General features: G+C 43.4%; 2 protein-coding genes across 4 annotated transcripts in view; one reads left to right on the top strand and one right to left on the bottom strand.

The window, feature by feature from the left end:
* The first annotated feature begins 684 nt into the window (after nt 1-684).
* Nucleotides 685-22,498, top strand: FAN1 (FANCD2 and FANCI associated nuclease 1). 3 transcript variants are annotated; one of them, XM_040077206.2, is made up of 15 exons: nt 685-744; nt 1,668-3,092; nt 5,358-5,498; nt 6,707-6,902; nt 7,202-7,429; nt 7,809-7,940; nt 9,030-9,138; nt 9,290-9,409; nt 9,828-9,992; nt 10,923-11,091; nt 12,684-12,787; nt 14,124-14,318; nt 14,697-14,825; nt 15,632-15,774; nt 22,363-22,498. In XM_040077206.2, the coding sequence occupies exons 2-14, from the start codon at nt 1,790-1,792 to the stop codon at nt 15,767-15,769; spliced, it is 3,129 nt and encodes a 1,042-aa protein (XP_039933140.1). In that variant the 5' UTR covers nt 685-744; nt 1,668-1,789; the 3' UTR covers nt 15,770-15,774; nt 22,363-22,498. The 3 variants fall into 3 exon arrangements, with proteins under 3 accessions (XP_039933140.1, XP_039933139.1, XP_039933137.1); XM_040077205.1 differs by lacking the exon at nt 22,363-22,498 and adding an exon at nt 16,746-16,786; XM_040077203.1 differs by lacking the exon at nt 22,363-22,498 and having other exon boundaries at nt 15,632-15,867.
* MTMR10 (myotubularin related protein 10) overlaps nt 18,199-24,584 on the bottom strand; it is a 34,815-nt gene continuing 28,429 nt past the window's right edge. Inside the window, exons 13-16 of the mRNA XM_040077208.2 lie at nt 23,686-23,855; nt 22,602-22,772; nt 21,511-21,693; nt 18,199-21,000 (exon numbers count right to left, since the gene is read on the bottom strand). Coding sequence (XP_039933142.1) covers nt 20,401-21,000; nt 21,511-21,693; nt 22,602-22,772; nt 23,686-23,855 — 1,124 coding nt within the window. The 3' untranslated portion in view covers nt 18,199-20,400. The remainder of the gene's footprint in view (nt 21,001-21,510; nt 21,694-22,601; nt 22,773-23,685; nt 23,856-24,584) is intronic.

The raw sequence follows: 24,584 nt of genomic DNA, 5'->3' as shown, positions 1-24,584 counted from the left end.
AAGATTTTTAAGCCTGTGGTAACCCAGAGCTAGGAAATGGCATCTTTTAACTTAGACTGAGTCCACAAATGGTTTGGGTGGAAGAGCCCTCAGTGGGGTCCAAGCTCTCTGCTCAAGCACTTGGCACAGGATTGTTGTGGAACAGTTCCAGCGAGGGAGACTCCACACACTGCAGCCTCTCTGGGCGGCCTGATCCAGCGCTCAGTCACCTGCACAGTAAAGAAGTTCCTCCTCATGCTCAGTTTCTGCCCTTTGCCTCGCGTCCCATGGCACCGAGCAGAGCCTGCTCCCTCCTCCCTGCACACACTGACAGGCAGGGATGAGGTGCCTTCTCTTCATGCTTCTTTTTACCAGTCAGAGGAATAATCTCCCATACCAGCACCGTTTTCAGAGTCCATACAAATAATTCTCAGAGTGAAAATACTTCACTATTCGCTCTTTCCTTGGCTAAACGAAAACAAACCCCAACAAAACTCACCAACCACGCAAGAAACCTCCGGTTGCTGCTCCTGTGGACCTCAACTGTTTTCCATGCGTTGTCGTAAAAAGACATTATAAATCTGCGGATTTAAAAGGGCACGGTGTTTGCAATAGACGCCGTGAGGGAGCGTGCGGAGCGCGGTGCCCGCCATCGGCGCTGCATTGCTCAGGCCTGGCGGCGGGCGGGAGCGGCGGCCCCGGCCCGGCCCTCAGGGCGCGGCCTGGCCCCGCGCGGCCCGGGAACGGCGAGCGGCCGCGCTGCCGGTGCGTGCAGAAGGGCGGGAAGCCGGGCCGGGCCGGGCCGGGCCGGGCGGGCTGTGGGGGGCTCCGGCTGGACCCCTTTCCTCGGGGGCACGGGCGGCCGAGGGGGTCCCAGCGCGGGGAGGGGCGGTGGTGGTGGCGGCAGCGGGGCGGGCCGGCGAAGGGCGGGCACGTCAGGATAGCAGCTCGGGGACCTCTCGGAAGCCGGGCCCGCCATCCAGAGCACTTGGACAGCGCTCTGGAGCCGCCGGCAGCCCTTGAAGCCCGGCCCTGGCAGAGCTCGGCTCGGGCAGGCACGGCAGCCGTGAGGGTGAGTGCTGCAGGGCAGCCCGGTGAGTGCCCTGGATACGGTGCTTGGCGCCGAAAATAGTCTGTCAGTAGCAAACAAGACAAAGATAAAATGTTCCCAGCGACAGGACGAGGAGCAATGGCCAGAAACTAAAACACAAAGAGTTTCACCTCAGCATGAGGAAGAACTTCACATTGAGGCTGGCAGAGCACAGAGAGAGCTGTCCGGGGTGGTCATGGAGTCTCTCTCTGGAGACATTCCAAACCCACCTGGACATGTTCCTGTGTCACCTGCTCCAGGTGACCCTGCCTGGGCAGGGGGCTGGACTGGATGATTTCCAGAGGTGCCTTTCAACTCTGACTACTGTGTGAAAATTAGAGGACTTGCCTGTTTGAATTCCAGGTTCACTTGCTGGTGTAAATGCAAACCTGAGATTGATTTTCCGTCTATTAAGCCATTTAAAGGCAGCTGCAGTGCTCAGCTTGCCTGTGGTGTGCTTCCTTGCCTGGTAAGGCAAGATAAAGGACAATGGCATTGTAAACTAAGGATTGCTTGACTGCTCCGCTTCTCTTCTGTTTGTCTTGGTTGCATCTGGTACCTTAGACGACCACTCATTCAATGTTGTTTTTTTTTCAAGGCATGTCAGAGGATTACAGATGGAAAAGGAAAAGCCAAGAAAATTCTTTTAAGTATTACAGAATAAAGAAATACGGCCTGAACGGAGTTGTCTGTGCCATGTAATTACTGTGAAGTTTTGTAATGGCAGAAGCTAGGTCTTCAGGAATCAAGAGATCCCGATTAAGTTTGTTACCCAGTAAAAATAAGAAGAAAAAAGAAACAACAAAAGCGGAGGTTACAGGAACACCATCTACACCTTCAACATCATCCTCTATTACTTCCTTTTTTAACAATGTCCCCTCGACCAAAATTAGCTGTCCCATGTGTGGGCAGTTGGTGCCAAGATACGGAATAAATAAGCACATTGATGAAACTTGTCAGAGAAACCATGGTGAGATTGGTGCCATTGATGCTACACTGAATTCTTTTAGGAATAAGAGTCCCCCAGCTGCAAATCTGAGCAATAATTCCAGCTCGTATTTTTCAAAAGACCTCTTAAATCTAGAAACAAATCCTTCCAAAAGTAATTTGTTGAAAGCAGGAGGGAGTGCAGCACAACAGACTAGTCCTTATTTTAGCAATAATAGTTCAGTCTTTAGTGTTAACAATGAACCCCAGGCTCGAACAGTTAGAACGGTCTCCTTGGGAAGCTTGTCTTCGAAACTGTCCAGAAGACGCTGTCTGCAGGGAGGAAAACAGGTCTTGTATGAAGAGATCAACTCTTCACCTCCAGCTGTTCGCAGTTCCTCTGGAAGTGCTGCAGCACCAGATGGTGATGATGGTGATGATGATGCTGGGCAGAGTTCTCAGAAGGAAAATCAGCCTTCCCAGAGAGAGGACCAGGAGCAAAATTTTTCAAAGAGGGAACCTGAATTTCAAAACAAAATAAACAAACGTAATCCAGAAGACCTTATGGATATGGTTCAAGTACCTTTACTGGCTGATAACAGTAATGACAAAAGGTTCCCGTCTGGTACAAGGAGCACCAAAGCAGAATGCGGGTCTGAAAGTGGGATACTTGGGCCTGATAAATTTGAAACATCTCTAGCCATCCATAGTTCAGCAGAGCTGACCAGTGATTTGGAAGCTGAGACTCAGCCTCACACTGAGGTTACTCCCTCAAAGGCAGAAGAGAACTGTGGGACAGAAAATTGCTTTAGCAGGGATGATGCAGAGGTACTTCCTGTGGAAGTTCTTGAAGACTTTAAGAATGACATGAACCACGATTTGTTAGAAACTGTGGAAAAGGCAGAACCTCAGGATTCCACTGGGGATGCTGTAGACAAAATAGATGAGGTCCTCCCTGTTCCCAGCTCTGCTGGACATCCATACTACCTCCAGAATTTTTTAGTAGTGCTGCGAGCAGTATTGGAGAATGAAGATGATGTCAGACTATTTAATGAACAAGATTTGAACATTATAACCAAGTTCTACAAATTATCAGGTATTCTTTTAAAAATATATATATTTCCACATTCCCTCTTGTAGAGAGCATTGTTACATGGTTTTATGTGAGAAGTGCCTTATCAATTGACAGTTTTACTTGATGAATTTTTTAAGGGAAGAAGCTCCTTTTTCTCAGGGGTGTACCCCTCAGTGGCTTTTTGTAAATAAACTCTCCTAATGTTGTTAGGTACGGGTCCTGAGAGAATGGGGGGACACAGCCCCACACAGCCCTCCCAGCAGCCTGGCTTGCATCCTAATGGATCTAAGATGGCCCTGGACACAAGCAGCCAAACCTGAGGGGGGTCTGCAAAGCCCATTAGTGCACTCCAGACCATAAAAATATTACAGTAGTGACATCTTGGAGCTTGGTAATGCCTTGTTTATCTTCTGGTAATTAAAGGGGAATATATAAAGAAAGCAACAAAAGTCTTGTTACTGGCTCTCTGAGGCAAGCAATAGATGCACATCTGTTGCATCCAAAGATCCAGGAATAAACTCACAGTTAGGCCAGTAGTGTATGTAGGTGTTGGCTACTTTGACAAACACTAAAAGAGATGTTCAGGATACACCTTTCCCATTTCCACGCTGTTCCCTGGACGTGAACAACGCTGCTCAGTAACAGGAGTTTGTTCTGTTAGATAAAAGAGCTTGTTTCTCTTCAGCAGTGTGATTTCAGAATTCCCCTCTCATGTGGGTTGGGAATACAGAAAGAATTACTGCAAAGTGGTGCTGATAAATCTGTGTTTGCACTGGATGTGAGGGTCACAGATGAAACAATCTCTCTTTGCAGGGTAGGAAAGATGCAGCAGTTGAGCTGTGAGAAGTGAGAGGATAGCACTAAGCCAGTAGATAACAAATCCTGGACAACTGACTGATGGATGTCATTGCCTTCCAAGAAATACCAGGCAGGATACTTGAAAAGTTCAGGTAGATGAGTTATCTGTCCCACATGAGAAGCTTCTACCCAAGCGTTGTCTTTCAGTTACCATAACACAAAAAAGCTCACACACCTGCTTAGCTCTATGAAGTTGCTTGAATATAGGTATTTTCTAGTATTTAATTATTTTCTGCTGAAACGTCTACCATTCTTCAATGAGTTGTCTGTAACTCAGTGTAAGTTTGTGAAGCTTATTATGAAATTATTATTTATTAAATTATTATTTAGCCCTAGTTTGGTCTGGAGAAAGAATGTCCACATGTTAAGCTTTTTCCTTTCTCCAGAATGATAAAAACTGGGGACAGACTTTAGGGGAGTTATAACTCCACAGAGAAAATGGCAAGCTTGTGTGTCTGAATGTAGTCTGCCCAGGGAACTGATCCTGGAAAAGATTCCATTAAAGAAAAGGCTGAAAAAGTCATATAAGGACAGGAGAATTGTTACATAAACATTAATGTTTATTGGCCATTTCTTAAGTATGTCTAGGTCTTGTAGTTTTAGTAGGTTTTTATTATTTTTTATTAATGATCAGGTTTTTATTTAATTTTTTTATTAATGATCAGTTTCAGTTAAGCAGCAGCAGACAGGGGTAAAAAAATTAGAAATTAATGGGGGTTGAATTAAGTATTCAAAAGGTTGTTGAATGTAGTAATAATAGCCAGACTATTTTCAGCTAAAATTTAATAAGCTATTTTGTTGAATTTCAGCATAGTTAGTATTTCAAACGTATTTTTAAAAGGTACTTTAAAATAATACTTACCTGATAAAAATCAAATGAATAGGAGGTTTTTTTTCTCATTGTTTTCGGTAGATATATTAGTATAATTTGACTTATCTTTGGAAAAATAAGAACCTGAAGAATGCTGCAGAGAGATATTCTGTGATTATGAAATTATTCTGTCAGACTGCAGCTTCTTTTGTTCCCTAGCATGAAATATTTGATTATTGAATGACTGTTTAAGAAAGCAAAAAGACCTATTTAACAACACAAAATGCAGGGTTGAAAACTGAAGTTCTCTTTTTCTATAAAACTAACTATTTCTTGAAGGGTAAGAATGTCAAAATGCATTTTAGTAATGTACATTACCTACAAAATATGTTGTAATACTTTTCCACCTACAAAACTTAAAGATTCTAATAAACCTATTAATTACTTGGAAAGGTAAGTCTGGTGTTTTACCGAGTCTGCTTGTAGAACGCAGGGAGATTGAAAATGTGTTTTAGAGAGTACCTGCAATTTTTCTGCTTAACGTGGTGATTGTGCCAGTACTGTGTTTAGAATTTACTCTTCTTTTTGTCCTTCCCTGCTTTAAATAAAATTTGCAGTTGGTGGACAGAAGTTGTATGTGAGACTTTTTCAACGCAAGCTGAACTGGTTAAAGGTGAACAAAATAGAGTATGGGGAGATAAGTGAGGATTTGTCACCAATAATTGAAGAACTGGCTGAAGCCAGATTTTTACAAACAGGTAAGGCCAGCATTAATAAACCTTTAAAATACTACAGATAAAATCTGAAGTTGTGTCATGTTAGAGATCAATGCACTGTGTGCTCTTCTGTGCCTTGGGAAGGGCATAGAGGAGCAGAATAAAGGCTTCGGGTGAAAATACAAATAGTGCAAATTAGATCCTAGAGAAGACCAGTTTTTCTGAACAGCATTTTTTTAATAACTGAACAGAATTTTTTAATCTTTGCAGTTGTTTTGAAGTTGTAAAGGGTGATCTTTTCCTGATTATTCCATTCCTTCAAAGTAGACCTGTGAAAGTCCAGATGAAGGTGCAGAAGAATTTCAGGGTGAACCGGATCACATTGTTAATATATTTTTGAAGAACCTGATGCCTATATAACTTAAGTCAAAGTTATAAGGTGCTTATATAGCTTGAATTATAAGATAGCAATGTAACCTGATACAACCTCATATCAATATAGCCTAAATCATGACTTTTTATATATCTGTCTAACTTGATATCAATGCAACCTGAATCATAGCTTTTCTACCTGTATAACCTGATATAAATAACTTTCTATACAATGTAATGGAGTATATGGTTAACTAATTGCTTAATGCTGAATAGACAGAAAAGCAGAAAAAAACTCACCAGGTGGATAGTTTTATAGCTAGAAAAGTACAGTGCTATTGAGAAATTGGCAAATATAAAGCAAATTAGCCACAAAATAAGGAATTTAGACTGGTTAGGACCAGACAGACCAAGGAACACCATAACTGCGCATGCTCTGAATAGAAAGTTGAAAAGTTCAGGTGTGAAGAAGACTTTAGAGGCCTTCATCAAGGACCCCCAGTGAACCCCAAATTGGGGAGGTGCAAGCGCAGTGCAGAAGAGCTATCTATAACCATGAGATCATACTATGTAAATGAATTCCAGCACCTAGGTGATGATGTTGCAGTGACACAGTAACACTAAGCAATACCTAAATATACCACAGCACTTGACCAGGGTGGGTGAGTTAGGGGGAGAAATCCCCCTCACCTCCAGCACTGCAATAAACAAATACCTGCCCTAGAGACACTGGTCTGTGGGGTTTTATTTCCACCCTATCTTTCGGGCATCAAACCTAAATCATTAGATTAGTACTGGGTTGTATGAACATACTGTGAGCTGTTGCTCCAGTCTATGTATATAACACAATGAATATATGTTGATAATTTTACTTTTAGAATCTGAATTGGAAGACCTGTGTGAAGGGTTGGATTTGCTTTCAGCCCCTGAGCTAAAAACACTGGCAAAAATCTTTCACCTGCCAAACCCAAATGGTCAGAAACAGCAACTTGTGGACGATTTTCTGAAGCTGTCAAAGCAGCGTTCGATCTTCAGCAGGAGTCAAGCTGGTATTGGGGCAGTGATTTTAAAAAGGTAAATGTTTACAGCTAAGTTTTGCAAGTGAATGGAAGTTGTGCTTCAAATGACTGAGATCTCGATGCCTTTTCAAGAGAGGAATGCATTTAGTAACCTTATTAATAAAAAGGGTGGCACTACATTTCAATTCACAGTGAGTCAAAGAGGAGGGTAAATACTAAACTGCGTAGTCTCCCTGCTTCCAAGGAAAATCAACTTTATGCATTAATTGGCTTGAAAAAAAGTTATTCTCATACTTCATTCAGTATATTTTTGTTTTTACAAGTCAGTTACAATATTTTTATTTGGCCTTCCAGGGTGAAGGACCTGGCTGGAAAATGTGTCAGGGTCTGCAAAAATGCTCGGGCTGTCTTTTCCCGAATCCTGCTGCTGTTTTCACTGCCTGAGTCACTGGAGGAGGAGGAAGCTGGCAGTGCTGGGCTGCTCTCCACCGTCCTTAGGACAAACATGGGGCACATGGTGTTCCCCAGTTACACAGTAAACAGGAAAACACAGGTCTTCCAGGACAGAGAGGATCTCATCAGGTAGGGAGAGCTTTGACAACTTAGAAATCTGTTCATTTCTAGAAAAGCTTTACTGCAGCACTTGTGCAGGCAAATAAGAATGCAAATGTAGAACTCCAGATGTACATCAAAATAGGTTATTTATTTGCTTCATGATCATGAGAAGCTGTTTCTTCATTTGCTGTGCTGATTCTGAGCTAAACAAAAATTATATTCTCTAGTGTTAAGTAAATTTAAACATAATGTGCCCTGCTGGTTTAAACTCTGCTAATCCTACAAGAGTAAGAGTAAAGCTGGCTGCATGGTTCAATGTCTTTGGAGATTGGAAGGGAAAGAATTTATTTCTTTCAACTATAGATGCTTTTTAGGTGTAATAAAATTGTGGGGTTTTTTACCACAGGTATACAACTGCTGTTCATTTGTTAAATGATATAGCCACTGCAATGGTAAATGGGCATTGGGAAGAAGCTAATCGTCTCTATTTGTGTGGTAAAGAAACATGGAACGAACTGAAGAATCACCCCTCTTTGAGGTACAGAACTGGAAACTGTTCAGTGCATTATCTTACCTTGGGTGCTTTTCCCTTGGAGAGAGGCTTATCAACTAGGGATGTTATTTAAAACTGATAAAGCAAAGGACTTTGGTGTTCTTAAAAGCTTGGAACTTCCTGATCATTTTGCTTTTAAGTTACAATATGAAAAGATCGTTTTTATAAAGTCTTGGGAAAGAGTTGGTAGGCACTAAAGCAGTTCTGTTGCATGTGCCAGTGCAGGAGAGCAAGAATTCTCCTTATTTATCTCTTGTCTTTTTTTTTTTTTTTAATGGCTTTCAAATAAATGGCAATAAGCAGAAATTAAAATTGACTGGGAACAAAGAGATGTTGCAAATGTTATGGGAAAACATGCTGGGTTATTCATTTCTTTAGATTTTCAGGGGGGTGTTGGAAATGTTACTGAATATCTGAGAGCTGAAATAACATGTATTGGGTTTGAAGTGCTCTTCATCAGTTTTTCTTTAAATTATTTTGTTTTCTGGCTTAATGATACACCACAAGTTAAAGTCTTATGTTTGGCATTATATTCAATTCCATGGCAACTGATGTAAAATAATATTCATAGAGAGTCATTTGGAGGTCTGTTCCATTTTACACGGAAGACAGTGGAAAAATCTATTTTGATTTTAATAAGACATTCAAAAGTCTTTGTTTGTCTGGAACGTAGAAGTGCCTATTGAAAAGATGTTAGTCTTCTTTTATGGCAGAAAATTCCTGCTCAAGACTTTTTCTTTTGTTCAGCTTTGTTTCTGAAGTTAAACTGACTGACGAGAATGAGTTGGTAACAAAATATGATGTAGTTAAGTTACTGTTTTGCGTCTGTTGTAAAACTGATTAACTGATAATTCTACTGATGTTGAAACTAAAATATGCTGTGCAAGTGCCGTTTGCACCTGCTCCCTAAGCCAAATTAATGCCTTACCTCTGGGTTCTTGACTTTGTAGCTGGGATACTCATTTCAGATCAATTTGGAGATATAAGGCATTTAATTTGGTAAATGCTTTAGGTATAAGTATTCTTAGTAAAATTGACACAATTAAATTGATCTGAACTGCCCTTATTTTTCAGCTATCACAGAATTTTACCTGATTACCTGCGGCGTTTCACGGTTGGCTGGGTGTACACAAGAATCCTTTCTCAAGGAGTTGAAATTCTGCAGAGACTACACAAGTATAAGGTAAAGTGGTGAGCTGAATAGAAATAATATGCTTAAATTTTGTCCGGAGACAAAGTTTCTGTGGTATTCATTAATCAGCAGGGAAAGCGACAAGCTAACTTGAACTTGGTTTTGTAACCCGATTAATAAAGGTCCAATCCCGTTGCTACAGGAAGCAGTGCAGCAGCTGCAGAGCCTCCTGGCCCAGGATGTGTATTGTGCTGACAGCAGAGGGAGATGGTGGGATCGGCTGGCTCTGAATTTACATCAGCACTTGAAAAACACTAAGAAGGTATCTTCACAACTGCCGCTGGAAAGCTGGAAACACTGCAGGCATTGTCTGAAAACATTTTAAAAAAGTATTTCATACGGAAAGGGCAGTGGAGTAGAGTCTCCTAAAAAAGCAGATTTTGTTAGAAATCCTAAGTTCAGACAAGCAGTTTCAACTAAGAAAGTGAATACACTTCCTTAATCTTATACTGATCAGTAGAAATTGAGAGGAATTATTTTTACAGTACTAGTGTAAATTTGAATCCAGAAATCTCCTTCTGCAAAATGTTACTCGTTGGTTAGAACTTCAGTTAGCGAGGTGGCCCTGTCCTGTACGGTCACTCTTACACTCACATGCCTGTGCTTAAATCAATTGCTCCTGAACAGAGAGGTGAGCAGAGCTCTCTGTAAATTGTTTTTGTCCCCTTGCTGTTTGCCAGGCCATTGGCTGCATCCGGAGGGGGCTGGCAGACCCGGCCGTGCGCACCGGGCACCGCCTGTCCCTGTGCCAGCGCGCCCTGCGCATCAGGGACTCCCCCAGCTGCAAGCAGTTCCAGGGCCTGCTGCAGGACCTGCCCGTCCTCCCCGTGCAGGATGTGACACACGTAAGCAAGGGAGCAGCACCTCCTGAGCTCTCTTTACTTCTGACTAGGACAAGTAATCTGGGAGACTTGTTACATCTGTGCACCGGCCTCTGACTGACATGGTGCAGGGAAAGGAATACAAATGTGTTTCTAAAACAAAAGCCTCTTGTAATCAAATACTTCTATGTTAGTCAGCTCTTCAATCTGAAGTTAGTCAGCTGTACACTGATCTAATTTGCATTGCTTTATATTTGTTATGGGTGTGATCAGCCATAAACTCCACTAATTTAGCAGTAATGCCCTGAGAGCCTTTCTGGCTGAAGAGTCTGATCAGATCAGAGCATTGCCTCTAGTGGCTGCAGGCCAAGCATTCTGTATGCTAGAAAAAGTAATAGTAACCTTAGCATGTTGTCAGCATTAGATTAATGGCTAAAAGAAGTGCCACTGTTCTTTTAGGAACCTTTGGAAGTTATGCACTCTAAATATGCGTTACGCAAGTATTCAGTGTGGGGCACTTGCATCATATTAGAATGGATTTTTTAAAAATCTATCTTTTCCATTCCATTTTAAATATTATTCTGTCTGGGCAAAATCAGAGCAGAACCTCACTTCCTCTCTCAGCCTCCTCACCACATGGCTTCCTGCAGCCCTTCATTGTCTCAGCCCAGAGCCTGTCTCCTCAGTCTCCTGTGGTTTTGCTCCTGGTTCTCCATATAGAAAGGTTACATTCCCATCTGCCCAGAATTTTTGCTACACATTTGTTTTCTTAAAAATGTGCCCGTTTATAAAAGCTAAACAGGATGATTTGACAGGAATGACAGGTTAAATTTTATTCACTTGATTTTTGGAAACATAGCTAGTTTTGATTTTAAGAAAACTGAAAAGGGGATTTTGGGCTAAAACTTTTTTACTGTGATGCTGGAAAGTAACCAAATGTTTTAATATGTTCAGGTGACAATCAGTGGAAAGCTGTGTCCTCAGACGGGAATGGGAAAATCTGTGTTTCTCATGGAGGATATTGGTGATGGAGGAGGAGCTGAAGACTGCAGTGTATCCACAGTCATGTGCTCAGTTGAGGAGCTGGCATTAACTCATTACAGGAGGAATGGGTTTGATCAGGGTAACAGCACTACTACTATAGATAATGTATTGTACTAACAGACTAATGACAAGCACACATCACAGAGTGGCTGAGGTTGACAGGGAGCTCTGGGAGTCACCTTGTCCAACACTCAGTTCAAGAGCCAACTCTCTCAGACCGTGTCCAGCTTTAGTGTATCCCCAAGGAGTCCACAGCCTCTCTGGGAAGCCTGTGCCAGTGCTTCATCACCTTCACAATGAAAAAGGTGTTCCCTTGCGTTTGCATATATACATATATATTTCTCCCTATGTTCACACATAAATAGAACTGTTCACAGAAGCACAGAATGGTTCGGGTTGGAAGGGCTCACAGTGGGGTCATCTGGTCCAACCTCCCTGCTCAAGCAGAGTTACTCTGGAGCACAGGGCACAGGATTGTTGTGGAATAGCTCCAGTGGGAGACTCCACAGCATCTCTGGCAGCCTGTTCCAGTGCACAGCACCTCATTGTAGAAGGCTTGCAGGTTCATCAGGCATTATTTAGCTGTAAGGAATCCATGCTGACCACTCCTGATCCCCTTCTTGTCATCCACGTGGACAGAGATGGCCCCCAGAATGAGGCCCTCTGTCACCTTTCCAGGGATTGAGGTGAGGCTGACTGGCCAGGACTTCCATGGGTCATCCTTTCCCTTTCTGCAGAATGGGTGACGTTTGCTTTCTTCTGGTGCCTCTCCTGATGGCCACCACCTATCAAAGATGATGGTGAGTGGCCTCACCAAGGTGTCCACTTGCTCTCAGCACCTCTGGGTGCATCCCATGGACTCGTGGATGTCAGGTTTGCCTTGGTGTTCTCTAAGCCTGTCCTTCTGAACCAAAGGAAGGATTTCCAACAGTCCTTTCTCCAGATCTCCTGGGTCAGAGGTCCCTGAGTGCAGATCTTGGCAGTGAAGACCAATGCAAGGAAGGTATTCCAGGGCCCTGCTGTGTCCCCTGTTACCAGGGCCACCCCTCCATTTAGCAGCAGGCCCACATTAGCCTGAGTTTTCCTTTTGGCATTGAGGTGCTCAAAGAAGCCCTCCTTGGTGTCCTTGATGTGTTGTTGTCACAGCTCATATGTGTGCATGAATATATAAACGTGTAGGAGCACATGCATACATGCATGAACATATATGTATTTACATATATAAATATGTATACATATAAAAGGCATAATATATATTTAGAATCAAATAGAGCAGGTATATAGAATATTTTATGCAAGATCTAATTATATACTATAAATATAAATAATGTTTTGACGTATTATATATTATTATCATTCATATTGTATCTTTTTTAATGTTAAAAAAGTTGTGTATTTAAAAATTGTCAGAGTTAGCCCAGTAAGCTTTGTGGGGGCCAGGCAGGGATGGGAACTGCTGCAGCTGAAGGCCCGTGGGCTGGGAGCAGCAGGCTTGGGGAATGGGGCAGAATGAACTGCGCTTGAGCTGCAGTGGGAATGTGTGCTGACACCAGCTGCCCGTGAACCTGAACATGCCATATTTCTGCTTTGGGTCGTGATGGCTCAGTAGCTCTTCATATGACACTGCTGTAGAAATTAATGTTTCCATTTTTGTTAATTTCTGCCCTTTAGGTATTCATGGGGAAGGCTCAACGTTTATTACACTGTATGGGATTCTAATGTGGGATATCATTTTCATGGATGGCATACCTGACGTGTTCATAAATTCCTATCAGGTAATTTTGAAAGGCTTTCTTTAGTTAATTTATTCGTCCATTGCTGTAGACTCAGTAATCGTATTAAAATCTTATTGAGGATTAGATTAACATTTTATTCTGAGGGATTTTCCAGACAGATCTTGGTGTTTCTTTCACTTCATTATTTATTATATTTGGTTTATTGCCAAGGGCCTCCTCAGTAGCCAGTAGCTGTGTCAGACTGGATTCCCAGTCAGAGAAGGTGGGATTGCTCTGGTTAAATGCTTGTGTCCTGTGGCTGAGCTCCCTGGGCAAGGTGTCCTTGATGGCCAGTGGAGAAACTGCCATGCCCAGCCTAGTCCCTCTCGTTGGAAGATGACAAATTCAATTGAGAAATAAAAAGTCTGTTTCTTTTCAAAAGCTTTATTTTTAAACTCGGGTTTGTTAACACTCCCACCCACCCCACCATTTCTTTGGGATCATCCCTCCTTTTTGACAAAGAAGCAAACAAACAACATTACACAGCCTCTCCAACATTTCCCTAAGGTCAATCATTCCAGGTGAACTTGTGGCTTTAGTTTTCTTCACCATCTGAAGCAGAAGTGCTTGTGGCTGAGCTGAACAGGCTCACAAGTAGGACGCAAGGGGACAGCTGTAACTCCAAAGGCCATACAAAACTATGAGATGGAATTCATACAAATAGCTCCTCTTGTCCTCATTAATGCAGAGCAAAGCTATCATGATCCTCAGGCATCACCAGTGATGAGCTGACAGCTCACACCTGATTCTCTCTGTCATTCCTAGGCTGTGTTTGTGGGATTATGTGTGGCAGCCGTTTGTGTAAGGCCGTTTCCTAAGCACTCTGCATCTGATTGAAAGCTGTTGGCTCTCAGCCCTGCCTGTTCAGCAGCATCAAAGCTGAATTGCTGCGGGGGATTTTTACATGCTGAGCTCCAGCTGGGCTCTGGACGCTGTGGGACGATGGAGGATCCGCCCCAGTTTCATCTTGGCTTTGTTCTTTCACCTCAAACTGCTCTCAGTGCCTGAGCAGTCTTGATCCCGATTCCAGATCCTGCTGCTCAGAGCACTGGGAATGCACTGAATTCTTCATCTGTTAAAGGAAACCTCTGTCTAGAGTTCAGAACAACAGAGCAGAGGCCGAGATGTGGCCAGTGTTTGTTGCACTGGCACTGGGTGTTAAACCACAATTTTTTCCCCATTTAATAAATATTTATGTGGTGGGCATGGTCAAGATAAATCAGCTCAATGTTTGAGTGACTTTGTATTTAAGAAAAATATGAAGTAAGACATTGTCATTCTGAGGATAGCTGCTGTGGTGGCAGTCCCTGAGAGCTGTATTTACCTTTTCATGCAGACATCCCCCCTGGATTTATACACTGACAGCTTCTATGAGAACAGGAGGGCTGTCATTGAGGCCAGACTCCAGCAGCTTCACACAGCTTCCTCAGAGACACTGGCGAAGTTGGTTGCTGATGTCTGGACCACTCAGGAGGGAAAAGCAGCAGCCCTGGTTAACTGGGGCCGTTTTATTTCCCTGCAGCAAGTCCAGGTAAGTAACTCTTGCCCAGCATGGGCACTTGAATTAGGCTTGACATTCAATTACACGTGGCCCTGGTGTGCTCGCGGGTTGTATTGAGGCACTGAGCCCTGGCAGATGGACAGTGGTGGGAGGGAGGAATTGGGATTAGGGATTATTGGGTTGAAGTCCCTGCACAGGTAGTGTTACAATTTTCTCATATCACTTTTCCTGCAACAGTAGCTGGGAACACAGCAGGGAAATAGATGTAAAAAAAATCTACTTATATTTCTTATTACACGAGGCTGAACAGAGCCGAGCTGGGCCATCCAGTATTCTTGTGAGGGTTGGGAAATGGTTCTGCAGGAAATTAAACCCAATCCCAACCAGTTACCAAGCCTTCTCTTGCAGAGCCTGGTCTCCTGCCTTGGAGGAACGTTTCTGAGCGGTGTTTTCCGGCGCCTTTCCAGGGACCTGCGGCACTGCCGGGGCGGGCTGCCCGACCTGCTGGTGTGGCGCTCCCACAGCCGGCACTTCAAGGTGTGTGGGGAGCACGGGAACACTCGGGGCTCAGTTGCCTTCCCTCGTGTAGAGCCTTGCACTTGTCAGCCCGCACAATCTGTAATTTGGCGTGGCGGTGGAGTCAGGCCCGCAGCTCGGCTGCCCTGCCCCCACGGAGCGATTATCTGCTCCTCCGGCAGCGGTGCCGAGCTGTGGGGAGCAGCAGCGATCAACACTGGCTAAGGCTGCTGGAGAAACGGGCTTTGATTAATGGTGACTAAAGCACCTGGTATCAGTCAGCCACACACTGACTTGTCAGCAAGGGGTTCTACTGGCACCACTTAGATGAAATCTGGACTGTTTGAGTCTACAGCTGGGTCTGTGTCTGCTACAGGAACTGAGTAAACAGTCGTGGCTGGTGCCTTGCATGGTAGTGGAATAGCTACTGGACTATTGGACATCTCATCTGTTAGAGCAACTTTTGTGTTTATGATACAGAGCTGAATAGCAGAAATTAGTTCTCTAGAACACCTGAATAAACTGCTGTCAGTATCAGCTGGAAGAGGTGAGGGTGAGACAACTGATTTTTCAGTATGAGAGATCTTCATTCACCAGGGCTTCTGTCTGTGTTTTGGTGGATATTTATTACATAAAATTTCATTCTCTTACAGTTAAATTTTGAAATATGGGGTAATAATTCAGCACCCACCGGACCTCCCATTGTGCTAAAATCTCTATTATCTTTGTTGCAAATAACAGCCGTGAAAAAATACTTCTTCTTGTGGGAACTAATGATCCTTCAGTTCTTCCAGGACACACTTGTAACCATCCCCCTTTCCTTGTAGCTGGTGGAGGTGAAGGGCCCCAACGACCGCCTGTCTCCCAAGCAGATGCTGTGGCTGAGCGAGCTGCACAAGCTGGGGGCTGCAGTGGAGGTTTGTCACGTGCAGGACGTTGGAGGCAAGAGCAAACGCCTCAGCTGACAGAGGTTGGATCATGTGGGGAACTCGGGTGTTCTTAAAGGAATGGGCAGCACACACCAATGGCTGCTGCTGCTTATTAAAAATAGTTTCTTCTAAAATTCTGGTTTCTTGGAACATTACTGTAGTCCTTTTTAGCATAAAACATTCTAAAATTTAATTTGAGAAAACTGTCAATGTGATTTACTGCATGTCACTTTGTGTTCAGAAGAGCAGAGCCCTTCCCTTCTCTCCACAATTCCTAATTTACTCTCTGAGGTAATCTGGGGTTTGCCCAGTGAAGAGCTGCCTTCAGACTGGTATGCCCTGAGAACATCTCTACAATACAGAAACTGGGCCATCAGGTCCTGCTCATTCCCTTGTGGCCTAAACTGATTATGTTGAGCAAGCCTCCTTGCACGGCGTGAGTTCAGCCCCTCGTCAGGACTGTCAGGCCTCTGTCACCACTCACCATTACGTATTTGAATTTTGCACTTGTACATAAACAGACACAGGTGTTCAAGGATGGCAGAGAGTGGGGCAGAAAGCATTAATGCTGTTCCAGTGTGCTGCTGTGTATGAAAGGATAATTTAGATAACAGCCCCTTCTGTGTATCTGTATTACCTGTGTAAAGAGTAGACACGAGCTGACGCAGTCTGTCAGTTCTGCCCCACGTAAAATGATGGGTTTGCTCATTTGGAAGTATGTCCGTCAGTTGGAACTAAAAAATGAATTCCCTTTTAAGACACCAAAATCCTGTGGGTTTCTTTTAATTTTACACACAACCAACATCCTTTTATGGAGTCTTCACTCTCATACTGAGTAGGCTCCCTGCTATCAGGAATTCTGGCCACCATGCAAACTGCAGACACTATAATAGAATATAGCAAGAAATAAGATCATTTGCACATGACTTTTATTAATCATCTTCCATGCTGTTCTTGGAAAAAAACACACACACAAATTTTTTTTTTGTTTTGTTTTGTTTTGTTTTGTTAGGGGAAAGGAAAGAAAACCACCTGAAGTTCACCACAGAAAGGTACAAACTTTTATTGACTCTAATTTACTTCACATTCACAACTCAGCATCAGGATTTCATTATCTTCCTGCCACTGCTACTTTACTCAGTAAATCATTATCAGGCACAAAGGTTTTAGTTTCAGTTGAAATGGTGAACTCTAAACCGTCACAGCAACAGCATTAGAAACCTACTGCCTAGAGCAATTTGAGGTACAGATTTCTGTCTCTTGGTTAGAGGCAAATTTAAGATTTCATCCTTTGCTTAAATACATGTTAGAATTTTTTTGGTTTTAATATCTTTCCATCTGAGAATAAGCCAAAAGGTTTGCCCAGCTTGCTACATTTTCATTAAAACACAAGGCAGGTAATTGATCAGTGGTATTGCAGGCAGGTGCACACGAAGCACACGTGCAGGCCTGGGCAGACGCACACACACACAGTCTCAGTGCATTTCTGGAGGCAGGACACGTGTGACACAGGGCAGTCCCAGCCCTGCACCGAGCCCAGCTGCTGCACTGGGGCTCAGCAGCAGCTGCAGAGCTCCCCCTGTGTGGTACAAAGTCATGACTCAGCCAGGAACAGCTGCAGTAATGCACATTTTCTACAAACACAAAAGGGTGAGCTGCTTGGTAGCTTTTCTACTCTTGCGACACGAAAATGGTATTTAACAGTATCTTGTTTTAAATGGTGAACAGAAATGAAAATTTGAAAATATGTGTACATATATATACACAGACATATATATACACACTTGCATGTCAGTATTCTGTACACAAAACTTAGATACATACTCACACCCCAACACTGCTTTTGAAAGTTATTGAAGATATTCAGAACAGTCACTACTGACTTGATAAGGCAACTGTGCAGAGTGGAGGATATTTCAAGATCAACACTTGGTACCTGTCTTTCTGAAGTGAATCAGAAGGTGTGGAGCTGTTTAACTCAGAGGAAGCAGCAGCACCCACAGGCACACGTTCACTCCCACAGACACAGCAGCTGCTCAGACTCCTCAGCAAGGCTGTGCCACAAGGAAGCAGAACCTTGTCTTCAAGTCTAGGGAAAGGTGGATCCCTTCCCTTCCTGTCTGCAGGAGGTGCCCACTCTCAGCCTCCGCTTACCTAACTCTCTTTTTGGAATGGTATAAAATTTCTTTTTAAATCTGTTTGGCAAATAGATATTTCGACAGGTTTTGTTTATTATAAAGGCATATTATTTTTAACCCTCTCCCATGCTATATATATAAAATACAAAGACCCTCTGCAGCATCTGTACACATCTTAGAACTGAAATGTAAAAATGTCTGAAATCTCCTTATAAAAGACAATTCTGTTTAAATATAGTACCCATTTTTCCCCCAAAGGGTACTAGCCTAAACATTTTTTAATTCCACCAGCTGCTTTTGTGGAGTAATTTATTTACACATTTTTGGTACCTTTAGACCAAAGAAATTATACTTTTAAGGAAAAAAAAAAAAAAAAAAAGACACTATAGTTTTAACTGTCCTTTTAAAAGGAAAAAAATTGGTACCAAAAGACACTAAGCACACAGGTTGAGGTCTTCATGTCAAGTATCAGGCCAGGGAAAGCAGTTAGCTAATGGGAAAAGAGGAATGGCAAAAACAAACTAATACAAACATTCGAATAATGAACAAGTGAGATGACTGCTCCAGCAAGCTTGGAAATAAACACAACTGGTTTGTGGACCATTTAACATGCTCAGCTCATCTTGCAGCATAGTCAGGCAATTGAGGTGAATACACGTTTTTTCCTCACAAACAGTTGCCCAGAAGCACCTGGCGTTGTGTCACAACAGCCTGTGCCTGCCCACGCTGTGCACAGCACACACACACCAGCTTCTTTGCATAGGAACGGGGTTTGGAAGTTTGGTAAGGTAAGAAAGGGAGCACCCCCACCCCGACATTGTTCAGCTTTGCACTGGCCCTGCCTGGCTTCCCTCTCCCAGCAGTGCAAGCACAGCACAGCCTGGGAGCCAAACCCCACTCTGTGATGCAGGCTGTGCTGAAGATCAGTTTGTGTTTACAAACAGAGATCTCCAAATCCTACCCCCTCCCCTTTTTTTAAACTTGAATACACTGTGTATTCCCATCCGGCAGCTTTCTTTTTTCCCCACTGAGAAAACTGAGAACAGCTCTGAGTCCATCGTGTAAGGCCTCTGGTGCCTTAACTGGTGATGCAACACCTGCATAGAGGCTCGGTGGCAATTCAACAACGTTGGTGTTTATACAGAAATAATTTAATACAAAATACAGCCTGGCTGTTCAGAGAAGGCAGCTGACAGGAGCCTTAATCTATGAGAATCACTATTTCTCCAGCCTCCTGGAATTCTTCACACTCCTGCCTTTCTCCTTGTGAGTCCTTTTGTGGCACAGCATCCAGGGAAAGGCATAATTTAAAAAGGTTTCAGAACAATGAGGAGGCTGCTGCACGAAGCAGAGGGAGGCTGTTGGAAGTAACTCCCCCAGGCAGTGCTTGCACTGTCCCTACGGATGTGCAGTCTGCAAAAAGAAGGCACCACTCTGCTCTTCTTGCAGCACCTGCACCCCTCGTGGAACTGCGAACAAGGAGCCAGTGCTCCTCGCTGGAACCCAGCAGGGCTCAGTATGAGTTTGCTGAAAGCTACTTCATTCTGCAAAAGATGAGGAGAGGATTGGCATGGATCGGGATCTGTGCAGGGATATAATGCTAAGTAGTTGAGGTGCTCTTAATAAAAAGGTGAGGATCTTGTGGGACTTAACCTCAAAGAGGGAACACCTGCTGCTTCTTCTGGATGCCTGTTGTGTCCAGAAATGGAGAAGAGGAATCAGGGGATGGAACAAGGACTTGCCACAACAATCTGTTTTAAAAAGCTGGGGGGTGTCAGCTGCATTAGAGTAATCCTGCTACTGTTTGCTCCCAATTAAAGGCACTTCTAAAGCTACTACAATACCATATCTACAGTAAATGTTTTAAGGTTAACAGTGCATTGTCCTGATGTGGATTCCCATAGTCTAAAGTCAAGCTTGTGACAAAGAGCACAAATCTGACCAATTGTTGATGAACGCATTTTGGGGAGAGAAAGAAAAGGGAACAAGCCCTTCCATGGATACACTGCATTAGCACAGTGTAGGCTGATCAGTCATGGAACATTAGCATGTTTGTATCTATGCAAGTAAGTATTACTCCTGAAGAGGCAGTCTGATAAAATAGTATCTTCCCAGACTTCAGCTGGCAGTTCATCTCCACTGCACTACTTTGGCTTTCCCAGCTGTTTTATCAAAGGGTCACTTCAGTCACTTCCTGGGAAAACAAAGGTATTTCAAGCAGAACCCTCACTAACGACCACACCAAGCCTTTCAATTAGCTAATGAAATGCTCTAGCACTTGTAATGAGCCAAACCCCCAAGAACAGGAGGAATTGGGGAGCAGAAGCCCCAGCAGATGAGAACTACTGAAGACAAAATTGTGCGATTTGAAGCATAACTTGCCTTGCTTTTAAATATTTGTGCAAATCTTACGTAATGTTTGTATATAAAAATTATTACAGCTTTCAATGCCGCATTTAGCAGTGTTAAGTTAGAAAAGACGAAATGATATGCTGTATTCTCCCCAAACCTTTAAACCTCCACATCACCTCAGTCTTCATTTGCAAGCGTCTCGGTGGATAGCCAGATTTTGGCACCACTTAAAAATTTGCTTAAAGGTGTTCCCAAAATGCTCCGTCTGCATAGGTTCCCTACAGGAGAAAATGGGAATGAGGAGGAGAGAAAGTCTGGGGCGCCCGAGGTGTCATTTAAACCATTTGCTCTGAAGTACATCCTGCTTTGATCCAGTTCTGAGCAGTGGCCTTGCAAGGAGGAGTTGCTCTTGTACTGCCGCAGGCTGCGGTTTAACATGTCCACCTCGTCCGCCAGCAAGGAAACCCTGTGGAAAGCGGTGATGGAGCCGCCGTGGTTGATCTGGGCCTCAGGAACCCAGCGGAAGTAGCAGAGTTTCCACAGCTTTATTTGCGTTCCAGAGAGATGGGGCAGAATGACGCCGTGCAAATCAACGGGCTTTGCAAACCAGTCTCTGAAGTACTGCTCCATACTGTGGCTCTGCCCCTCCGCCGCCTGGAAAAAGTCCGGCTTCAGTTTTAGTATCAGAGAGTTTCTTCTTGGAAGGAACTCCTGCTCACCGATGATTCCGTTTTTTAGTGCCGGGGGCACGCCTCGCAACGTGGAGCTGTAGTTTTTCTGCAGAAAATAAATACTGGTAATTTTCCAGTTCTACGTTCATTGGAATAGCAAATTTCCCTGAACTGCCAGGGTGCATCATCCAGAGAAATGCTGTGACCTTTAAATAGTTCTGAGCTTGTGAGTCACTGCCGCAGGGCTCACAGGGCAAACTGTGGCCTTTACAAAGAAATACATACTTTTTTTGTAGCAACAAATGATTGACTTATAATCAGCATTTACTGAAAATATTGACAACCCCGGGGGAGAAAGTGGCCTGTCATCACTTTTCCAAAGGTGAAATAATGCAAATGTTGGCAGTGACTCAGCCACATCAGAAAATGTCCTAAAACGCACGGCTCAACAATTTACATCTTTACTTCTACAGAAAATCTTTTCTTTAGGCTGGGAAAGCGAGACAATGAAGGCTCCTACTGCTAATCCAAGGGCACCCGCAGCCTCCCCAGCACGACCCCTGAGTGTGAGCACAGCCTCAGGCACAGCCCCAGCCCCTCAGAGCCCCCCAGGTACCTTGGAGCGCTTGAAGGTCCGGAGGGCCCCGTTGTGCACGCTGGGCGTGCTCTTCCCGATGTACAGCGGGTTGTGGAACAGCAGCCGGTCCCGGCTCGTGAACTGAAGAGACCAGTCCCAGACACACGGGAACCTGAGGCCTTTCTCATCACCCAGCTGGATATTTTTGCTTATAGCAAATTCCTGCAAGAAGTTAACATTCAGGCAGATTAAAACCAACGAAAATGGGCTACTTGAGGAATCTTAAAACCAGCATGTGACTACTGGGCAAAGAGGAGCAGGGTAGCACAACAGAGCAGCAAGACAGCTGAAGAAAACAGCTGCTCTGCATTTGTGCGGTTACTTTTCAATTATATTAAATTGCTTGTTGGCTTACTCTTAACCCACAAACTGGCATTTTGAGAATGCACCGATAGTCCCTCAATGCTCTACTTCTTTGTAAGGTTGTTACCTCCAACTTTATAAAGGGAAAATATTTAACAAATTAAGTAAGTTTCACTTTTATCAGCCGTCAAATGTTTTCTATGCACAGTTCTGATAAGCTCCAGTTTTCAAAAACAAATTTAAATGTTCAGTTTTCTAAATGCTCCATTGTGCATTACTATTGGAACTTTATGCAGCATCTCCAACTCTTTCAACTATTTAAACACTTATGTCAAGAGATTTCAAAGTTTGCCTGAAGCGTGAAATCCTATTTATTGCCTGTCATTCTACTTTCTGGGTTCCAGATACAGATTTGCTTCCTAGAGGAGTACAAATAACAACGTAGAGTAGCAACATTTTCCTACGAAAAGAAACAACAAAGAAATTCAATAGACTTTCTTCTTGAACAATGTCACTGTCTTTGCACAGGTCACCTGAAAGTCATTATGATTGTATTTGCCTGGGGACCTGAGTGTTTTGCCCCAAACAGAGTGGGACCATTTGAAGGACACACAGGAAGCAATCAGCTGGGATGCTGTTATTTCCAGGGGGGCAGGCTGCAGTCTCCTGCTGGACAAGCAGGTGCAGCCCCTCCTACTCACAGTGCTTTCCTACTCACAGTGCTTTCCTACTCACAGTGCTTTCCTACTCAGTGGTTTCCTACTCACAGTGCTTTCCTTGACTCGCTGGTGAGGGCAGTTGAAGAGGAAGGTGCCGAACAAGGAGATGCGGGCGCTGTCGTACAGGATGGTCAGGTACACTTCAGAGAACTCGAAGGCTGCTGGGTATTGTTCTAGCAGCTGCCAAACACAGTCAAGGAACATCAAGAACAAAGGAGACTGGGAAAAGAAACAAGAAATTATCAGATTTAATGTAAGCTTTTCCCAAATCATACCAATTTCTTTGCACTTATGGTATTTGGCTGTACTATTGGTACATTACTCAACCATAGGGTAAACTATTTGAAGTCTTGCATTTTTTGTGACTCTATGATGCTTTTCCCCTTCCCATTTTCACTCTTCAGTATATCCTTTCCTAGGGCTAAAATAGCTGCTTTTCATTATTTCTCTCTTGGCGTCTCATTTCTTTATCCCTTCACATATTTTCTCTGCTTGGTGCTCAGTGCCCGTGGTTTATCTGTGGGTTCCACACTCTGGGGATGTTCTTCTTCTGTGACTCTGGGCACTGTCCCTGAGAAAGGTTCCTAACCTGGGTCCTCTGTGCTTCCACCTGCAGTTAGCAGCCCCTCCTTTGCCTGAGGAGGCCAAACGAGATGAGGGGGCGGTGCTGGAAGCTGAGCCCTGCGCTCCCCTCCTTCCATCTGCCGGCAGCCAAGTCAGCTCATGCAGCTGCTCTGAAAGCAGTGCAGAGGGATAACACCACAGGGGTGGAAACACACAGCAAGCACCACAGGGATTGGTAAAACACCCAGCAGAACTACTCCCTCCAGCCCCACTCCTCGCCTCCTTTGGTTTCAATTTGAAACGCGAGCTGTGCTAGTGTTTGTTCATGTGTAACCCTGAAGCAACATAAAAACCCACTGGATTGCACCTGGTATTTCACTGATTCTCACATGGCTCAGAGTGTAAAGAAAAGATTATCTCTACCTGGAAAAATATTTCCTCAGATGCTATTATAATGAGATTTGAAAGTATTAAAACATAGTTTTACTTTTAGATATCTGTGCAAATAAGTGTTCAGGATGAAATCAAGCAGATACTGTGATCACATGCAAATACAATTCATTTTTACCTCTTTGTCAGATCTCTTTAAGTGGTTACACCTATCTAAAAACTGATATCCTGCCATGACCCATTCCTTCTGGATTAAGCTTTGAAATCCAACAATTGTTCGAAAATAAGGATCCAGCATGACTTGAATGAGAGAAGCAGCAAGACAGCTCAGGTCCCGTCCCTCTTCCTCTGTGAATAATATACAGAATGTACAGAATATATAAGGTAAATGCACATGTACAGAATTAGATTTCAAAGAGCAAAAAGGTGCAACTAGGTCCCATGTTTTTCTTGGAATTTCTGTTACAATATACTTTTAATTGTTTCAATTGTCTCATAATTAAAAAAAAAAAAAACAAAAAACCCCCAAAGACTATAAGAAAATCACACTTCTTTTTTCTTAAACTGAGATTAAACTCACACTATAGAAAGGGTTCCTGCAGTATCCAGCACAGGAGTGCATTCATCAAGAACAAAATATCCACCCAACTGCCTAGTACTTAAAGCAAGATGTGCTGGGGAGGACGGTGTTCATGCTGCTAATATGTCTCAACATTTTTCCACCCTGAAGCAAGTTTTGGAAGGCCATTACACGGGGAGAGTGGGATATACCAGCTGAACAGGTCTTGTAAAAACCACAGAAATTACAGAATTACAGATATGAGCACGTTTTTCAGTGTCTTTTCCTCTGAAATATCTGTTTGCACAGACACAAGGAGTGGGCACTGAGTGAAATACTTTAATCCATAGAACCTCTGAATTAAACTGATACTGCTTATGCAGGGACTATTAGCCCAATTAACACAAAGTTTCACCCAAAGGTTTTGATTCTACCATCATTATCAGAAAAAAAGCCACAAAGACTCAAATCAAAATACTCCTTTGATGCTAAGGACTATACTACAATTCAGATACATA

This window comes from Hirundo rustica, chromosome 13, assembly GCF_015227805.2.
Source record: "Hirundo rustica isolate bHirRus1 chromosome 13, bHirRus1.pri.v3, whole genome shotgun sequence".
Classification (NCBI taxonomy): Eukaryota; Metazoa; Chordata; class Aves; order Passeriformes; family Hirundinidae; genus Hirundo; species Hirundo rustica.
Note: the sequence above shows the minus strand (reverse complement) of the source record. Positions and strands in the feature narration are given on the sequence as shown.

What these genes read in the sequence shown, in the direction of transcription:
- FAN1 (XM_040077206.2), top strand. Translation starts at nt 1,790, where the DNA reads ATGGCAGAAGCTAGGTCTTCAGGAATCAAGAGATCCCGATTAAGTTTG. An exon ending in AGCCAGATTTTTACAAACAG is followed by an intron (nt 5,499 to 6,706) that starts GTAAGGCCAGCA and finishes TTTTACTTTTAG; the next exon opens with AATCTGAATTGGAAGACCTG. An exon ending in GACAGAGAGGATCTCATCAG is followed by an intron (nt 7,430 to 7,808) that starts GTAGGGAGAGCT and finishes TTTTTACCACAG; the next exon opens with GTATACAACTGCTGTTCATT.